This window comes from Sprattus sprattus (genome assembly GCF_963457725.1).
Source record: "Sprattus sprattus genome assembly, chromosome: 2".
NCBI classification, from domain to species: Eukaryota; Metazoa; Chordata; class Actinopteri; order Clupeiformes; family Clupeidae; genus Sprattus; species Sprattus sprattus.
In genome coordinates, this window is record NC_137921.1 from 24,627,084 (window position 1) to 24,648,283 (window position 21,200).

The 21,200-nt window shown below is 41.4% G+C and overlaps 1 protein-coding gene across 1 annotated transcript; it reads right to left on the bottom strand.

Annotated features, from left to right (window-relative positions):
• Positions 1 to 305: 305 nt before the first annotated feature.
• kif26bb (kinesin family member 26Bb) lies at positions 306 to 19,697 on the bottom strand (the record flags this gene model as incomplete). Its single annotated transcript, XM_080833430.1, has 12 exons — positions 306 to 505; positions 754 to 904; positions 1,733 to 1,902; positions 2,156 to 5,444; positions 5,559 to 5,718; positions 7,214 to 7,358; positions 8,232 to 8,397; positions 8,874 to 9,136; positions 10,284 to 10,377; positions 13,490 to 13,675; positions 16,614 to 16,797; positions 19,621 to 19,697. The coding sequence occupies 12 exons, from the start codon at positions 19,695 to 19,697 to the stop codon at positions 306 to 308; spliced, it is 5,085 nt and encodes a 1,694-aa protein (XP_080689556.1).
• Positions 19,698 to 21,200: the final 1,503 nt, after the last annotated feature.

Here is a 21,200-nt window from a genome sequence, read left to right on the forward strand (position 1 = left end):
TTGTCTTTTAAAAACCTTCTTCCCCTTCTTTGAAATCTTTTTTAATAAGAAAAACTGCATCAAGTGGACGTTTGCAGTCTGAGTCATGAGAAGAGAAATCTGTCCTTCAGGGATAAAAGACTCATTGTATACAGATTCAGTTTGGCTCAAAGGTACTATGGCGCTAGACATCCAGTTTGACTGCATTAGCACCAAAAGTGGGAGTTAAATCTTTTAAGGTTGGTAGTATCCAAGTGTCATTTCTGTTACTGATAAGTCAATATCCAAGTGATACCACATCTGGTAAAACAGGTGAATAGCACGAGTCACAGGAGTCCCTTTGGGTCTGGCGAAGGCCGACATCTCTTTGTTCTCTTTTGTCGTCGCTTTGGCGCAGCATCAAAGCATGTCACCATCATCATATGGGCCTTGCACAGGTTCAGTCGGCTTTCCAGTTTGGCGGTGACCAGCTCCAAGGCTTCAAGGTGTTCAAGGGAGTCCACCTCAAATGTCTGCCAAAGATCAACTGCAATACAAGAGGCAAAGATAGACTTCATAACACAAATAAACATTATTTAGCAAATTATAGCTTAATCTTTAATCTAATTTAGTTGAGGTTAATAATAAGACAGGCTGATATTCTTTCATGACAGGCAGGGTAGTTTCACTAGGGTTGGGGTTAGATCAGGTTCAGATGGTAGTGATTAGTAATGAAGAGCATTAAAACAGATTGAACACTTGTATAGAAACGCCAGTTCTTATGTTAGCACTTACACTCGCGAGTCCATTTTTCCGGGTCTAGCATGAGGTACTGCTTTGCCTGCTCCAGTTCCCTCTTCAAATTGTTGTATTTCAACCGCAACTCTATTATCCGTTGTTGGCGGTGCTCTAGGAACTTCAGCTTAGCACTAAAGCAAGCCACACCCTACAATAAATTACAGAGCCGATGTCCACCTTTTATTTCATATGAAACACAACGCTAATCAAATGTTTGACTGATCCATTCTAAATAATATTTTGAATTCCAAACAGATAACCTCTTTTTACTTCAGTGGCCCACTGTCAGTCCACTTATCCAGTTATTCTGGTGTGACTGCCTGAATTTATAAGTGGAAAACCTAAATTCCAAACACTCTTACAATAGAAACAAAACAGGCACCCGCCCAGAGGCATATGAAACAAGAAATGTGAAACCCATCATTTTGTGTTGCATGTGCTTGCATACTTTCTCTTTGGCCCTAACAACACAGAGATGACCCGGCATTATCTGCCTGTGATAATTGACAGCTTACTATTGATGTGGAAGTTTCAAAATCCAAAATATTCCTTTAATGCATAGCACTGACCAAATCCAACTGCTTCATCTCCTCAGCCAACATCCAAATGTACAGAGCTATTTAGTGATTTACAAGATATTTTTTTTTAAATTCTGAAGCTTCTGGCATAGAAGTGAGTCTACACTGTACTGTGTACACTTGAATCCATGACCTTGGATAAATGTAGCCCAACACTAAGTGCAGTGTGATAAGGCTTCCTGCTCTACAAGACCACCAGCTCCATCCCACACTGTCATCCACTTGAGTTCATTTCAAGATTCTCAGAATTTGATGCAATTAAATGATAATGTGGCATGCAGCAGTCCAGAGAAGTCAGAAACATATCTCCACTGCACCATGAGCTGCACTACTGTCCTTGACTGCCCCCATCACAATTTCCTGACTGACAATAAATTGAAAAGCTTCAGAGGACTCACTCGGTTGCTAGAGAGCCCCCTTCTCTGCGAACAATTCACATTGTCAATCTCATAGACTTTAATCTCATAGGAGTCCGCTGCACCCCTGTCACCCCAGCGCACTCTGGGGCCACTAGATGATCTTCGCAAGGATAGAAGGTTTTCTTGTGACGGACGTCTCTGACTGGTCCCTGGCGCGATTCCAAGAAAGGATTGCAGATCAGATATAAGCAAGTCAGAAGTTAGTCATAATTCACTGTCTCTAGATACATTTACCATACAAGTTTTGTAAAAAGTAAAAAATACAAAATAAACAGTTGAAACACTCGTCAATGATCATTGTTAATGGCAATAATAAAATAAACAAGACATTTCTACTGAAATTACATTTTGTCAGACAGAAATACCAGTAAAAATGCCAGTAAAATCCCAGCAATTGCAAACCTGCTGTGCTGTTGTTCCTTCTTTTCGAGCTCCTACCACTCCTGGCCAAGCTGTGAGTGCCGCTGTGGTCACTGATAGACTCTCTGATAGACAGGCTGCTTCCCGTGGCCTCACTGTCTCTCATCAAGCTCTCATAACCGCTGCTAACAACACTGTTGCGGTTACACAGTAGAGAGGTCTTGCCCATGGCTGGAGGCAGCTCGCCACTCAGAATGCTTGTTGTATCACTGGCATGGCCACTGCAGTGGCTGGGCATTTGTGGAGCTGTGACCCTACAGTAAGGAGAAGGCAAGGGGAGGTTCTCATCATCCTTGGACGCTCCCTTCTCTTTGTATTCAGAAACACCCTGGTCGACACCAGATATTGGATCTCCATTCCCTCGAAGAAGCTCAGTGATCCTGCCATTCATGATTTTCAGGGAGGACTTGGCAGAAAATGTGGAGCCTTGGCTTCGGGACAATGATTGGGTTGCCAAAGGACAATGGCCAGAGGTTGTTCCATCTGGTGACAAACTTGAGCTCCTCACTGACTGCCTTAAAGACTTGGTGGTGAGGTTAATGGTCTTGGTACTGGTTGTTGAGCTCCTGCTTGGCTTTGAACTAGACATCATTAGTTTGCTAACTGCTGAAACTTTGGACAGATTACTTCTAGATGCTGAACTACTGTCATCTTGGTCATTTATAGGTAGGAACTTAGGGTATCTCCTGGCATTTGCTCTTGGCAAAGTAGAATCACTTTCAAAGCGCTCCAGAGTATCCGTGGATGTCATAAAATTGTCCTGTTCTGAAAAATAAAAGTTGGAAAATTCTGACCGTGATGTATTTCCAGTAGGAGCCCTATTGGTCAATTGCTCCAGTTTTGCACTAAATAGTTTACTGCTTTCCTCGATAGGAGACCGTAGATGTTTTCTTCTACAGGAATCATCAGGAGCCTCATGAGGAAAAGATGGCTTCTGGTGCAATACTGGACTTCTAGGCAGGCTGGACTGACTGCTGGCTCTTCTCTTCCCGGATGATACGTTTTCTTTGGTTCTGGCAAAACGTCCCTGTTTGGCATGTGAATGCCTTCTCTCCAAAGTATCTCCAGGACTGCACGGAGTGGACATTGCTTCTCCCAGCACCTTGTAGTCCTTTCTTGTACTGGTTTGGAAGTCATCATCAAGGCCATCCTCTTGATCCAAACTATGCCAAGCTCTCGGTAAGCTGGCTGTTCTGTGGTTTTTGAAATTCAGGCTCCCAGATCTGGTCAGGTCATACGCATCCACCAACCTCCTTCTTGAGGCTGGGGACATGATGACCTCACCTTTAAAGGAGTGGTGTTTGTTTAGCTGATTGGCTTTTTTGCCAGCTGCTTTCTTTTCTTGTCTGAACTCCGTGGGGGGATCTCTGGGCCCAGCCAACCCATAGGTTTTCTTATCAAGTTTAGCCTTGCTAGAGAACAAACTGATATCCTGGTCCTTGCATTTATTGCTTTCATTTTGAATGGGATTGTAACGGTCACTAGTCCTGTTGGGGAACATGTTAACATCTTGGTCTTTAGATTTCATGGTATCATTTTGAATAGGGTTGTGAAAGCTATTGTCTGTCTTACAATCTGTCTTCCTGACTATTCCTTGATGAACACTTGATTTTGGTGTATGGTTGCTGGGGATACCTTCTGTGTTACATGCTTTCCAGGGACTGTCCATACTTTTGGCTGGTGAAGGCATTTCCTTGATGACCTCTAGCTTGTTCTTACAAACATCCTGAGAAGGTGTGTACCCGCATTTCAATTTCTCTAGACTATTTTTACCCCCTGAATTTCCTGAGGAACTACTGACATGTTTTGTCATCTCACAAACCATACTGGATTGAGTGTCTGTCTGGTTTTCCATTTTTCTAAAGCAGGGTTGGTAAAAACCCTCAACACTAGCACTGGGATGTACACCATGAGTCTCAACTTTGTTGGAAGAGTCCTGGTTAGATTTGAACTCACACCTTTCCTGTGATGTCGAAAGGAGCTGTCTCTCTGATGCCCCATTCTTGGCTAAGAAATCTGGAATACTTGCATCTTCACTGACACTGCTAATGATCCTGACAGGCTGTGATCCTGATGGTAAGGCCTGGAGAGGGCTCCCCTCACTGAAACTGATGACGTTGGTTGACCTGCCTTTCTTAGCCATGCCACTGATGGTTACCTCCTCCACCACAGTGTAGACCAGCTCATCATGCCCATTCAGGTCAAAGGGCTGCTGGACAGTCACCGTTATGGTGGCCTTCATCTCTCGCTGACCCTCTGCAGACAGCTGAGGAACAACATCATTCAAGGTGATGGGTAGAGTGATGGGTGAGTCTGTACTCGTATACATGGAGGATGAGGACAATGATGAGCCAGATGACGAGGATTTAGAGGAACTTTTACCAATAGGAGAGATCCTGATTTCGGGTTGCAGTGAGGATTCATCTGAGGACTGTCCTTCACACTTTGTAATCTCAAGTAGTAGGGAGTCATTTATGGAAGGGGATTTTGCACACTGGGGAGATTCAGCAGAGTACTGATCAGAATCTGAAGCACTAGTTTGGCTCCTGCTGTCAATGGGATTACCCAGATTATCTGTCAGTTGTTTGTCACTGGGGGTCTCGTTGTAACTTGTGGGATCACTTTGAAAAGAATCTATGAGCTCAATGTCACTGTTTTTTGTCTCACATGCTGCCAGGAAGCCATTTTCTTCTGTGTTAACTTGTGAGGAGGGGACATAATTTACAATTTCAGTCTCCACCCCTTTTTTGGCTTCCAGAAAAGGCTGTAATTTACTTAGGCCCGTAGTTTGACCCTGGCTGATAAACTCACTTCCATCAATGCATCCCAGTCGTTCCTGCAGCTCTGCAAATGTACTGCACTTGAAATATTCCATCTCTGCATTCTGGGTCTCCAACGTTTTCGTTTCTTTCTCCTCTTGCGACCGGTTCATGATCCGAAAGTCTTTCAGGAATATCCTCTGGGGGCGCTGTTTCATAGAGGGCGAAGTATTCCCTACCTCAGTCTTGCTTTTAAGCAAAGATGGGATTATTGATATGGACTGTTGAGGCTTTTTGTTCATATCAGTGTTGCACCCCTCAGAATCTACATGAATGACTGTATCACAGGATAGGTCACTGCCGGAGCGATCCTCCACATCCCGGAACAGCTTTGGTGCTGCCACATCTGGGTCCAGAGTGCCGGTGGAGTAGAATGCTCTCAGTTTGGTTTCATGAAGCAATTTCTTCTCTTTACGGACACTTCTCTCACTTGGTGAAGAGGACCTTGATTTCTGTTGGGAGGAGAAAGTTTACAGCAACATCAATTCTAATTATCTTAATTTTTCCTGAAATCTGTATTCAAATTATTTATTAGACATGAATACTCATCACAGCCTGATCAATACCTTGGCTTTTCTTTGCATCTTATGGACACGAGAGATGATTTGAATGGTAGAGAGAGTGTCTGAAATCCTCTCTGACGATCCAGACACATGAGCAACAACAGTTGTCTTACAATTGACATTCCCAAGAGACTCCTGCAGGAGCATGGTCAGCTTGCTATTCCTATAAGTCAATTGAAAATATGTTATTATTTATGTAGTGTTGACAGTTATTCTGTTTATGTAGTGTTGACAGTTATTCTGTAAAAAAAACCATGAAGCACTTATATAACTGTGAATGCATCTTCCACACACAGTAAACCAGTAAGCAGTAAACTAAAGTTTTAAATATTTACAGTTTTTTACGATCGGATACACACAATTTTGACTGCTTTGTTTTGTTTTTCAATCGCCTCACACAATAAGCACAACCACACACCCAATGAGCAAAAACATCAGATCCATTGCTAAATGAAACACTCTTGTAAAATCTATACACTCATTTAACAAAACCATATTTTGTAACCATATGAAACACACACATTGCATATACTGAATTCTGTTTGTACCACTTACACACTTCTGTTATAAACCTAAAACACTTTTAGCACTACTACTTCTCAGTGGTTAGAGTAGTGTAAGTGAAGTACACAGAGAAAGTGAAAATACACAATACAGTAAAAACACTACCCAAGACCAATGCTGATGAAAATATTATTGACGTAATTCTCTCCATATACCCAAATCAGTCAACATGTCAACATGGAGAATCACAACAAAACATGTCCCAGTTTTCATGCTACTTCAGTAGTGTGCATAACACTGTAAGCTCAGCAAATATCAGACAAAGGTGAAAAGATGTTTCCAGTAGAGGTTACAATTCCATTTACAGTAAAATGTACAGATTTGTCAGTGTCGCCAGTGTTGACTGAGAGACCTGATGGACATTACTGTATTGAAAATGGCATGGTCACCGATAATGTTTGCTTGAATTTCTCTGAGCCTGATAGCATAACGTATTTGCCAAAAGCATGTTTATGATCTCTCTATCTTGTTCTTGTGTGAATATGGGCCTGTCCTCCTTTCAAGTATATTTGATACATTTTGTCTTCTTTTTCTTTGAGCACATTTTCCTCCTGCTTCAGGTCTTCCTCTTCCTTTACTTCCACCTTGACCTCAGCCTCATGGCATGGCCTCGGCCTCTTCCTCCTTCTCCTCCTCTGTGGATTCCCCCTCTCACCCTCACTCTTCTTCTTCTGACTTCTTCCATTTTGGTTGAAGACAGATGACAGTTACTCATCTGCTGCATTTATATAGTGCTTACTGTAAACCTGTTTGTTGTGCCTACAATTAAGCAATCATGTGTTTGGGCACTTGATGGCTGTGTTTATTTGACCAGCTCAGGTGTGGTAATTTGGCAGTCAGTGTTTTGGAATTGCAAGGCAGTGACCTCTTGATATACGTCTTTGTCTAAAGCATAAAAGTGTGTTTAGTGCTTTGCAAATCACTTGTGTGTATGGTTTTGCAAAAAGTGTGATGTTTAAATGTGCTTATAGTTGTGCAGATCTGAGCCGTTCGTTTGCTCCTTGAGTGAAGGTTTTGATAAATGTGTTACACTTTTGATTTTAGTGTGTATCCGATTGTAAAAAACTGTAATTAAACAAGCGAACTGAGCATACCTGTTTGGGACTTGCTTGCCACCTCTGAGCAGGGTCAACATCACACTGCTGAGCTCAGAATAGGAAAGCTGGGCCATGTTCTTAGAGTGTTCCTCAACACAGCTCCCGAGATCTACAAGGATCAGCCTGCTTTGGCCTCCACACTCTGAAACATAGAAAAGGGGAAGTGGGAGCAAATCAGAGGAAGAAGAGAGAATTTTTTTTTAATAAAGCAGCTGCAAAACAAAATCACACATTAGTATGACAACATTTTGTTATTGCTCAGTGCTGCACATCAAAGCTTTGCTGATATATTTGGTTAAGTTAGACTTTTTGGTTGTAATTTTGTCATTAAGGTATCGAAGTTGCCAAAACAAATTTTATGTGAATGAAATTCAACTTCTGTTGAGGACATGCAACATCATGGGAATGGCTCAAATTCTGATGCTACAGAGAGCTTACGGTTACTGTTGAGCCCACTGTTACTGTTGAAAAATATTTAGGTCAGTTTTTTTCTTTCCTTTTTAAAAAAAAAAAAAAATAGGCAAAGGAACATCATTATTTAGTCAGGATGTAACCTAGGGTAGTAACCCACATTCAGGGAATCAAATCGAATAAGCAATGGCAACATTTGGGGGATTGCTTATTTGACAACAAAATATGCCCACATCTGCAGAGAATGCCCTTATTCAGCAAGTTCACATGATATGCAAGGAACAAGCAAAAATGTTATAAAGATCAAAGTACACTGAATTATCAGGAGCTACAAGGTTCATCATAAAACTGTTTATTACAATAGGTTTCCTCAAATGTTGAAGGTCCTATACTGAATATTTCCTTTGGGCAATCAAAGTACTCTGACAAAAGCAGCTTGTCAGGGGCAGAAAATGATGCTTCAAACTTGCCAAATCTAGTATCAAAGGAATATGAAAATATCCCTTCATCAGTCTGATCTGTAAGAACCTTTACGGCGTCTTCTTTCGAGACATCCGTTGGAATTGTACAGCGTAAGACGCCAGAGGGGACAGGCAATACTCACTGACGTCTTTGGTGGGGCCCTGTGTGTGTTGCTGATGGACGTGCAGGGTGAAGAACATGTGAGAACTGACTCCAGGCCTGTTGCCGGTGCGACAGGAGAGGGCAGTGTCCAACAGGGAGGCAGCTTTCTCCACTGTTGGTGCACTGGCCATGCTGTGGTTCATAAGCTGCATAAATATGATACAAATACAATAATATCATTGAATAGTGAGTAGTACTGACAAAATAATAGATTAGAATCCAATGAGATTTATCACATACTCAGTGAAGTATATAGCCCTGCGGTGAACTAGTACAACAACCACCAAGGTTGAGCTGCTATTTACCAGGAAATACATGCTGTCAACTATGCTCCGAGTTGCTCTAGATGAAAGCATTTGCAAAATAACTGAATGCAAATGTGCCCATTGCCTGTTGAGGGGGAAGCGTATGCTGATATAATGATTCCTTACTCAGTACACAGTTCATTTGGGTAATGCCTCGCTACTCTTTGCTAAATGAAGGCATATGAATAAATCTTTCGGTGAGCCTTGAATGAGTTGTTAGTTATTCACCAAACATTAATCATCTATTTTTGTTTATTATTTAAGCTGTAACAAAGCACATTGACATGGCAAAAAAGAAAAAATAAATTTCACCATACCTGTATTCCACTGACAGGGTCCTCATTAATGCTAATGTCTGGTTTCTGGCCATTGACAACATCACCAGTGTCTTCAGTTGATAGCAAGTCCCTGAGGATTTCATTTTTCCCACAGACCTCAATGGCAGATACAGACACAGAGATGTCTGCCCCAGTCTTCTCCTTTCTCTTACTAATGAGCCTAAACAGCCAGGAGATGGCACAGGGAATAACCCCTAGGCTCAGGATGGAGTCGTCTTTTCCTGTCATCGTGTAAGACTTTCCTGCCAAGCACAGAGAAAAAACTAAATTTTCCATTTTCACTGGATTTGGAACTCATGCTTGGTTGCCTAAGCCCTTTGACGTTGCACTAACTGAATCAGACGGAGGTCTCTTCCTGTTTGGTTTTGGTTCTGGCTGCTGGCAAATATTGTGAAATATTGATTTGTAAAACTTTGTGAGGTTCACTTTGTGAAAGTTTTACAAATCAATATTTCACAATATTTGCCAGCAGCCAGAACCAAAACCAAACAGGAAGAGACCTCCGTCTGATTCAAAAAGTGTGAACTCTTAAGTCATTGTGAACTCTTAAGTCGCTCTCTCCTTTGGACATCCATGGAACCATTATGGATGAATACCCTCCCTTAGAGACATCTAAAGACAGGTCACTGTTTTTAACCACAAACACAAGGCTTGCAAACATTTCATACACCCCATCTCATCTAAATGCAGCAGCATTTCCTCTCTCATGAAAAGTGCTCCACTTTACCATTACTCATCCTCAAACCCCCTTTCTATTTAAATAGATTTATGTCTTTTGGCACAGGACCAAGACCTTATGCTGAGGGAACCTAATTCAATCAGACTAATGGCCAATGATGTAATACAGGGAGAGGCGAAGGAGCTTTGAGGAGAAATTGCCATCATGCCTTCATTATTTTAGCAAAGCATCTATTAACAGCCTGTATGTTGCTTGGATTCCACAGTGACCTGTGGTGTCAGGGCCACTCCTGAGGCCTGGTGTCCACGAGCATCCACTTATGCCAAGGCCATCAGGCCCGCTCACTATCTGGGTCTCAGGTGCATTTGGGCTAAATAAACCACATAAGAGCGAGCCCTTTCAAAACAACAGCCAATGCATAATTAATTGATCCGCTTTTTATTTATACGTCGGTCCGTGCAGAACGGTGAGTGCGGCTCGTAATGGGGGGGGGGCGTTCACTCAAACACATTTAAACACTCATGTCATGGAAAATGGGGACAGTTAGAGAAATCTCCTGTTTTGTATGAGAGTGGTACAAAGCTGCTTTCAGTGCAGATAAATGGGGTCTCCCTGTTTGGAGAAGGGTGAGGGAGAGAGTGAGAGTGAGAGTGAGAGTGAGAGAGATAGTGAGAAAGAGAGAGAATGAGAAACAGCTGTCCCTTACTTACCCGTCCCTGCTCGTCCGAACCCGAGGATGCATCCATCTGCCCCGTTCATGACAGCCTGGAGGGCCCCCGACAGAGCACTCTCGCACACCTCTCCCTGGAGAACATGTAGAAAGACGTCATACTTAACATGTAGCTCAACACATATGGATTTAACGGACAGATCAATGCTAAACTAGACGTACTGCACAGTGGTGTGTAATATGACCGCTCCATAGAAAGAATTCGCAAGAATCGAGTGAAACTAGGAAATAAAAACAGTATTGAAAAATATATAAAAAACAGAATAATATATATTTTTATGTGTAATTTAACCCTGTAAAGACACATCTGATGTAAGCCAGAAATTTGCAATAGTTTATTGAATCTTTTGACAAAGTAATTTTTGTATTATTGAAAGAATTTTTTTTTGGACATTTAAATAAATATTATTCTCCAAAACAGGTGTGCCACAATTATTGGCACCCCTTAATTTAATGTTTTGAGCAGCCTCCCTTTGCCAAGATAACAGCTCTGAGTCTTCTCCTATAATGCGTGATGAGGTTGGTGAACATATGGCACTGGATATGAGACCATTTTTACATACAGTATCTCTCCAGATCCTTCAGATTCTGAGGTCAACACTTGTAGATTTGGCTTCAGCTCTTCCCACACATTTTCTATGGGGTTTAGGTCTGGGGACTGTGATGGCCATGGCAAAACCTTTATTCTGCTGTCGGTGAACCATTTTTGTGTTGATTTTGAGTTGTGCTTCGGATCATTGTCCTGCTGGAAGGTCCAACCACGGCCCACTTTAAGCTTCCTAGAGGGGGCTGTTAGGTTTTCATTTAATATCTGCTGGTATTTGATGGAGTCCATGATACCAGGTATCCTAACAAGACGTCGAGGGCCTTCGTAAGAAAAACAGCCCCACAACATAAAAAATCCGCCAACATACTTCAAAATGGGTATGAAGTATGGCTATCTTTCTGTCAACGCCAAACCCTACCTTTGATGTTTGTTGCAAGAAAGCTTTATTTTGGTCTCATCTGAACATATAACTCTATAATAAAAGTCTGACTTACATTTGGCAAACTGTAGGCACTTTAGTTTGTTGTTTGACAGCAGAGGCTTTATTCTGGCAACCCTTTAAAACAACTTGTGGTGATGTAGGTGGCGCCTGACTTTCTGACCCCAGGACTCAACTAACCTCTGCAATTCTCAAGCTGTGATCCTTGGAGATTATTTTGCCAGTCGAACCATACTCCACACGGTGCGTGGGGTCAATTTACAGACAGGTCCTCTTCCAGGCTGATTCCATACATCTTCTGTCGCTTAAATATTCTTAACTATTGCCCTGATTGTGGAAATGGGTATTTCCAACTGTTTAGATATTTTCTTATATCCCTATATCCGGGTTTCAGCAGCTTAACAACTTTTTGTCACACTTCGACACATACACACATACTACACATACACACATACTGTGTCCTAATCAAACAGGTGAACTGAAAAATGTAAAACATGACTGGTAATATACTTCAGTTAGATTTTAATTATAAGATTTTCTAGGGGTGCCAATAATTTTGACACCCATGTTTTGTAGAAAAAATATTTTATGTAATGTCAAAAAAAAAAATCTTTCAATAATTGTACTTCAATGAAAAGGTAAGATTTTTGTGAATATTTTGATTGAAAGACCAAGAGGATAAACAGCAAAGATATATTTTTTCATAGCCTGTTTTGGTCACATTCACTAGGGTGCCAATAATTGTGGAGGGCACTGTATGGTAAATAGAACAGGATGCATTTACACTAATATTAATAAAACTGATACTTGGAGGCTAATACCAATATGGACTGCACATTTTTCATGGACGCAACCCACATACTCAGCTCTGCTGCTCATCCCTCCAATACATGTTCGTTACAAATGTGGCACCATTTAAAAGGGTAATAAACAGGCTTTCCAACGGTATAAGATGTGTTGCCAAGAAGCATTGTTACAACAAAGAAATAATCTACCAAACACAAATTTCCTTACTCTTTATGCTATGTTTATATACAGTATGTCTATGCCTTCACTGTATCTTTAAATACAATTCATTATTTTGCTGGTCTTTAGTCATCTCTGATCAATCTCTGATCATCACAGTTTGTGCTTCTGCATAGAATTCTTCACAGAATTCTTTATTCTTCAATAGCATTCTCAGCCCATGAAGTGTTTTATCATATTGAAAAAGTTAGTTTTTTAAGAAAGCTATGAAGAGCATTTCTCTGCAAAGTATTTATGTGCATGTCATGCAGTAACAAAATATTACTTAAGGACAGTTCGTGGCATCAAGGTTAGAAGTTTCAATTCCAAAAGAAGCTACTGTATTGACATGGATGCATTCACCTTAAAGCACTTTTGATAAAAGCATGCACTGAATATGAATGTGAGTTGTTTGCAGTGTGCCTTCTAAATCAAATGAGTGAGTCATATACCATACAAAAACATTGACAGTGAAGTGAAAAGCTTTGGAATACACTCCATCCAGCCTGAGCACCAGGTCAGCATTTTAATGCACAAGTCCCATTCTGGCAATCACCTACTTACTGCCAGTTCACAATCTCTGGGTTAGATCTCCAGACAGATCTCTAATCTAAATTGCATTTTAAAGGTAAAGTCTCCTGGACAAGCCCTTGTCTTTCTAGCATTTAGCATTTCTGTAAATTAAGTTTCATGTTGTGGCAGAGGCTGGTAAACACAATTTGTCAGTCATGTACCTTTCTCAGACAGCTATTTCTTAAAAGAGCAAAGCATACGCAAGAAGCAGGCAAAGGAGTGAAGAAATATATATTTATATTATATATATTTCTATCTAAATGGCAGATTTGACACTAATTATAGGTTGCCCTACTTTCAAGTCAGTTGATTTATCCACTAATAAGATAAGCTAATAGGGATTGCAGAATAACTGTAACATTGATATATGAAATATTTTAGCACCAAAACATTTTCTCAATGGAATAACTCAATGTGCTGCAGGCATTTAAATGTGACAAATCATTCTTCAAAATCACAAATGGTAAAATCCATTATAATATCCATTTCATGATTAGAGTTTGTATATCAACAGAAAGTGCATGATGGCAAACCAGGGCTTGCATGGATGATGTATATGAATGCCATGGCTTATTCTGCATTAGTTCTGGTCAACAGACAGATACAACAAAACCTCCCTGACCTGCATTGACTCCGGAGTAAAGACGGCATCAAAGGTGAAGGACCTCTGAGTGACCTTGGAGGCTGCCGTCTGCTGCTGAGGATTATGGGTAATTGGGTCCAGTATTGTGACCTGTTTTCTCCGTCCGTCTACTTTGAGGCAGGAGTCCACCACTGGGCTTACTCTTAACATGACCTTCACATATCCCTTAGGAATCAAACAAAATAATGAGAATTAGGAGAATATACTGTATGTGCACAGTACAAGATCTGTATATGCCATTGAAAAGTAAAGACTCATTTGTGATACAAATAAGATAAACTGATCTGATAAACATTAAAAACTCCTATTGTGCAAACTATGTTTTACTGTTGTAAGTATTTGAGGGTGAAATGGCTATATATTGCATTCATCTTTTTTTCTAAGCATACAGTGTTTGTTCCAGATACACAAAGTAAAATATCTGATCAAGTCTCACACAGGTCTCAACAAGTTCTTCAACAACAGTATGATATGGATCGGTCTGGCATCTGTCAAAGTAAACTTTTAAGAGTTCTATTAAAGTAGTGCTCATATTCAAATCTTAAATCACTTAATCCGTGGGATTTTGATGATACTATTCCACACAGACTAAGACTAAGACCTTTAAATCTCATGCTGGTCACTGTGCACTCAATCTGTTTTTACCGGAACCAAATTTAGATGATCAAAGTCTATTTTAATTTTATTTATATAAAAATATAAAAACTAATGCAAAACATGAAAACACAAAAGGAAATCTTTGACTCAGTACATTTATTCATTTAGAATTTTGTCGCTGTTATATATGATGCACTTAAATACTATGTATGTCATATGGCTTAGTGGTATGGGGATTTATTGTACGAAGTTAAATGTGGATTGCAATCATCAGTCATGGAAATATTGGGGGGAAAAAGTTAATCCCAGCTATGCTAAACGCTACAGTGATGTGACAGGCAGCACTTTCACACTGGGGAGATTACAAGAAACACGTATGAGCAAATGGCATATCTTTACAGAGAAAAGCCCCTCTGATAGTTTATGCTCGAGGGAAGATGTAATCAGACATAGGAGGCAGACGTGACATTTCCCATACTTGCAGTCATTACCGGAATCAAAGCCTGCCTGTAGTTAAACCGTCAGTCAAACCGTGCAGCATTTTTTTTACGTTACATTCAAAAACATCAAAAGTATTGTGACCTGGGCCATTGAAATTTGTCATCAAAATGTCGTCATGGATGCTTAATTGTTTGTTTGTATTAAGAACAGCATGTACTTCTTTCTGTATATGATTATTTATGCACTCAATAATTGAATTGTTAGTGAAATGTTTTCATCCTTATTCCCAACAGAAGAATCCTTTCAGATTCTACTTGGAACCCTCTTATGAAGGTTCATTTCAGCTGTTGACCCTCTTTTTTATGGTTCTTTGTGACCAACATGCTCGGTGTAAAGCCACCAGCCTTTCATGAGACCTCAAATGGTCTATTTTGGTTTTAATGGTCATTGTCATTGGAGTAACCATAAATGGAGTACAGTGCAAGTACAGGAGGGAATTGGTATCTCACTTTTTCTCATGACAATGCAGACTTGTACTAAACACAAAGACAAACAAGAAAAACAACACATCATACCAGACTGACTGCCTGTGCAGTGGGCTGCTAACTCAACATGGGAAAATGTTCCTAAATAATTAAATTACTATCATTAAATTATTAATTGTTATGGGTGGAATTGGCAAACGCCAGACTATTTCTGAAGAGCATGATCTTAACTGCCAGAATACATTTGAACAACTGTATCACTGCACAGAAGGTTACCATCAGCAATGGCTGCTGCAGTTGGTGTAAACACATTTACTGTGCATAAAACCTCTGAGAATCCAACACTCAGACCTAACACTGATACATCAATACGTTCAGTTTACGGAATCGATATTCAGAGATCTTAAGAACAACTGATCCTCATGGATGTTAAGGCACATTGCCCAGTATCCACATTGCTCGTGTGCAACACACAATAGGGTGGGGTCAAAATGATTAAAATGAGGTCATCAAGGTCAGGACAAGATTAAAGTTAAATGACATCAGTCCCAGTGCCTAGTGCAAGTCCTGTGTCCGAGTCCTGTGTCCAAGTCATATAGCCCTGTGAGAAGAGCCCAAACAATCACTGCTTAGAGACAGAACCTTGATTTCTATGGAGAATGACCCATTAAATGTCTCAACAATGTTTACATCACAGAAGAAGACAGCAAACGCACAGCAAATGTACACCACAAAGAGACCAGCCACTCATACAGAGCCTTCAGTGTGTTAAACACTCTGCGTCAGTAGCTTGGAGAAAGCATGAGGTAATGCTACTTTTCAGATCCAAGGGGAGATTGATAGCAACCCATTAGCCTACATAGGTGGGATTCTGCTTGCATGCTAATCACTTCAGCGGCACAGTCAAAGTCAGAGGTGACAGGTTCTCAGAAGCTCCCGATCACTTGCTCCCAACAATCACTGTTATCACATAACCCAGCGTCTGTTTGTCAAATTATATTGTATGCCAGCTGAATTATTTAAGAATCCATTTGCGCCGAGACACTACTCGCAGCTGAGTGCATCCACTGACCATCCCCCCATCAGGTGCGACCGAGAAAGCTGTTAGGTGAAACCCAAGATGATCCCTGTTAATGTGTGCGCTTTCGAGAACGGAGTGAATGTCTCAATTAAAGCAAATTGATTTTCCTCCCCCCGTCTCTCAAGAGAACATGCATGGAAGACATTGAGACTTTAATGACATATTACTGGGCTGGTTTAAGTTAGAGAGCACCTACTGTACTTAAATGAAAATCTCTTGCCAAATTGAATGGAAGTGGTTTGGTCATGGCATGGCATGTGGAAAGTGAAAGCGAGGAAACATCAAAGTGGGACTGCCTGCAAATCAATTTTGGACTCAATTCCAGCTAATGTAAAAGTTACAACCAGTGGAACGCTGCCTGCCATCTCTTTATGAGTTACTTCAGTGCCTCAATGACCTCATGTTTCAATTTAGCATTTCTACAAGTCAGCCCCACCAACTCTGGCTCTTAACCTGTGGTGGCCCACCAGGGGGGGGCTGGGGTGATCTGTCTGCCTACCTTGCCAGTGCCTGGTGTCTGTTTCCCTTGGGTGGAGGCCTGGAACAGATGGCGTGGGACCAGGGGAGGGGACCGCAGGAGGAGGCCGCAGAAGTTGGTGATGCGAGACGGGGCGTCACCACAGGCGGGAAGGGTGGAGCTTGGCTTCTTCCTCCTGGAGGAGAGGTTGAGCTTCTGCACAGCCCTGGGAATGAGGAAGGGTGGGAATGAGACTGAGTGAAAGAGATGAGCCAGTCAGGCATCCCAATGATGCATAAGCAATGCTTGGATTAAGGCTTAGGCACGCCACAAAAGGTCAGGCGTCAACTGAGATGGATTATATGTTGAAAAATTCAACAGCTTGCATTATTGTTGAATCACTGACTGAGAGTCATCATATCACCCCCCATCAATTCCTAAAACACCAGCTCTCTGTAGCAGTACCACAAGCATTAGCTCGCTGTTTACATCCACTACAAAACCATAGGTTCCACGATGGTACTAAAAGCACTTTCACAAAACATGTTACAAGAGAATTGATCTCCGCAGAGCAGAAAGGAATAGCATTTTGGTTTATTGGCAGGGAGACCACTCACTCAGGTTCTCACTGACTGATCTTTAGAGCTGAAACTGTGGAAATTGCATTGATGAGGTAGGAAGAAGTGCTTTTAATACTATTTGGCCATCCAAAATGACTGTATTGTGGCATCCAACGCGATTTCGCATGGATCCACTTTGACGAGGGTAGATAGATGTTCAGTACACGAGTTCAGTATTTCGAGTTTCAGCTTTTATTGTACACAACTTAGGGTTTGCAACAAACACGATATAGACCACGGTCAAAAACTGTGTCCTTCTACACCCGCCAACTCATTCAAACAACCCACCACCTGTTACCTGTAAGTAAAGGTGAATCACCAAAAAGGGCGGGGCTTAGACACCCAATCAGTGCCCAACACTAAGCACCCTGTGACACAGGCTACACCAAACATCACATCAGAGCCTTAGAGCCTAGATCACGATAACAGTATTCCAAAATAACAGAAATTACCAAACAATATAAATATCACAAATAAATCATAAGCAGCAGAAATGGCTCCAACAGAGCGTATGATCGAATAATGGTGGAGCTATAGCTACAAGACCGCATTGACTTCAGACAGAGGTTGGCATTGATAGGATCCTAAATGTAGTGGACTATGAGATCCTTTTTCAAGTTCAAATTCAAGGAATATCTTGCTTCAAGCACTACGATCAACTGTCACATTCTTGCACTGTGTCTTTCTCTAGAAGCTGATTAAAGCCTTTGTGTTCAGTCAGCGACATTGCAGTCTTTCCCAAGTGTCAAGAAATCTTTTGTCTGCTCTTGTTTTCCATTATGACAGGATAGTCAATGGCAGAGCATGAAAGCCTCTCTCATTTCCACATGTCACTTAGGAGACTTACCTCCGGTCTGGGAGCCTCATGGGGTGTGAACACAGCTGATTAAGGATGCTACCAGGGCTAATTGAGTGGCTGGAAAATTGCACATTCTGCTGCTCAACAGATGATGGCAAACCATACGGGTCACATTAGCATTTTCAACTTTTAATGACTTAAAGTCTCTTCTTCTGCCTAGGTTACAAATAAATATAGGAAACATGTCCTATATTTGTCCTTGTCATACATATGCTACATCTGATTCGTTTTTCCATCACAAACTGACTATTTATCAGGCTTCTCACAGCCATCAGAAAGGGCAAGACAACAACACATTGGGCCTCATTCTCGACCTTTTTCTGTAATTCTTCAGAAATATTTTCTCGACTTCGCAAAAACAACGTAAGAGAAACGCTTCCGCTGCATTCCCGCACGCTTGAAAATGTGTTCATAAGCAGCCGAAGTCTTCTCAGCTGGGTTCCTTCCGATTAGCTTCTTAGATTGATGCGCGTTCTCGTGAAAGTGGATTTGCATACATACACGCCCTGCCAGCTCCTTATTAGGAGACGCAATTTTAGAAACGTGTGCTGTCGCAATCTCCCGAATCCACCTCGTAACAGGTGTTCATTAATAAGGTGGAGATATTGTATAACGTTGAACGTCCGAAGTCCGTAAAACACATTTAAGTAGTCACTTTTTTTTTTTTATCGAAAAATAGGCACCATAGGTGTGAAGACCGGTCCCAAATAGCCTACGAGTATAAATTATAGTCCGTCCTGTCGTTCGAAATGGCCACCATAGGGGTGAAGACTGGCCACCAGTAGTAGTATAAATTGCAATAAATTCATGCCTCAGTTCACAGAAATTGAGCTTAGTGTTTATTTATTTATTCACTTACATTTGCAGTGTTCATGTCATTCACATTCAGTCTCTTAGCAGACGCGGCCTTTGTCCAAAGTGACGTACAAGGGAGAGAACAGTCAAGCGCTACGAGCCATATAGACCTAGTGTAACAATAAACACTACCTCGTGTAATTATGACTATAGGCTAAATGTGAAACGTAATTGTTAATGATACAAATATTCTCGTATTTATTATTATCATAATTATTTTAATCCGAGGATGTCTGTGGAGTTGACGTGAACGCAATCACCAACGGGTTCTCACAAATTCGCCCGTTAACCCTTTTACTGTAATACGGAGTTTTTTCAAATGTCATTCCTCAACGCGATTCCTCAAATAAGCACAAGATGGCCCGTGGAATCCCATTTGAGAAGATTCCGGTAGAGTTACGACTGCTATTTCGAGTTCTGAAAGTTGTCTGAAGTTCAGAAGAAAGCACAGAAGAAAAAAATAACGAGAATGCAAATGTTTTCATAAATGTTTCCGAAGTGGAGTTCCTTCTGAAATCCTTCGGAAAGTCTTCCCAACTGCTGTCGAGAATGAGGCCCATTAATCTCTTTGGGCTGCTATGTTGTCCATGTGTAAATATTGGATTGTTTACTTTTTTTCCTAGCTAACTTCATCCTAGGGACTACTCTAATGGAGAAGGTGGGTGCTTGAAACTGCTATGAAGCACTCCAGCCCCTTGGGCGTGCCGCTATTTACCTGACAAAGAAGGATACTGCAGTAGAGGTGGCTGTGGGGGTTGTGGCTCCAGGGGTGGCAACTGTGGACTGGGACATCTGTTGAAGAGGAACAAAGAAACCCAGACTCCTGAAGATTAACCATTTAAGTATGTTAATGCTAACATCATTGGTTCAATTCCTTGAGAGTGCAAGCAGTGGTAATATTTATTGCCTTCACTGATGCTCTGAAAAGAGGAGGTTTATGACATGAACAGTGATTTAAAGGAGCCCTGAGGGAAACAAATAACCATTTGTCATTCAGTCAAATTCCTCTGTGGATTCACAGAAATCATGTTGTTACCATTATAATTTCAACCATATAGATTATTGATGTGTGTTGCTTAGACTTGACACACTTTATGTCTATTTTCATTTATGGAAACATTAAAATGTCATATATTTTCATTCAATATCATGCATTTTCCATTTTTTTTTTATGATTCAACTATGATGGTTCATGGTACCACATTTCCAAATGTTACCACCTCATAAACTAGACGTAACTGACTCATGATTTGATGGCAGCAGCTATGACACTGATGATACCGAGTTCTACCAAGAGCCAGAAGCATGTCAGGGTCTGAATACCATTAACGACAGAAGGTTTGTAGGACAGTAGGCTCATCAGCTAAAATTATGCCATGAAGTCTCCTTAGTTAGGAGGTGACTCAGATGCTGAAATGAAGTCACAGCCTTGTGTTAAACTCAGAGCGGCTCTGCACACATACACAACCACACATATAGTCACACACACACATACACACACACACACACACACACACACACACACATACAAATACACCCTATGGCAACAGAGGTTCCTTCTGGGTGCAACACAAACCAAGCTCTTGTCGTGGCGTTGCGCTACTCTGCTTCAGGGGCCGACTCTGAAAAGAGGGTCACCGTTCGCTGTTCTCTGCCACTTCACCCACTCGGATAGCGCCATGAGGTCCTCCCACTCTTGTCCCCCTCCCTCAGTAAACACAGAGCGCCGGAGCCTCATTCCATTCATAGCCCACTCCACATCAGTGCTATGTCTCATCAATGTTTCATCTAGGAACACGGAGTGCACTGTCCCTGCTTTAGCCATAAAAATAAGAAATAACATAAGAGCAAAAAAAAAACACTGAAGCCATGCAGTGATGCCAATTAGTGCTGCAGAGAAGGCCTAGAGCCACACCGCCATCTGGAAAGAGAGAGGAGGACCCCATGAGTCCCTTCTACTGGACTGGGTTCCCTTTGCCCAGCTCTTTAGGTTGATTTTAGGGTTTATGGATGTGTGTGTGTGTCTGTGTCTGTGTTTGTGAGTGTGTATTATGTACAATCAGTCTGCCACAGCCATTTGTGACCTCTTTCTCAATCTACTACACAGAATAGTGGCTTATTAGCTCTGCTGGCCTGGGTTCAGTGTTTGTTTTTAGCCGTATTGTGTGTGTGTGTGTGTGTGTGTGTGTGTGTGTGTGTGTGTGTGTGTGTGTGTGTGTGTGTGTGTGTGTGTGTGTGTGTGTGTGTGTGTGTGTGTGTGTGTGTGTGTGATGTGATGCCCAATCTGTCTCCCAT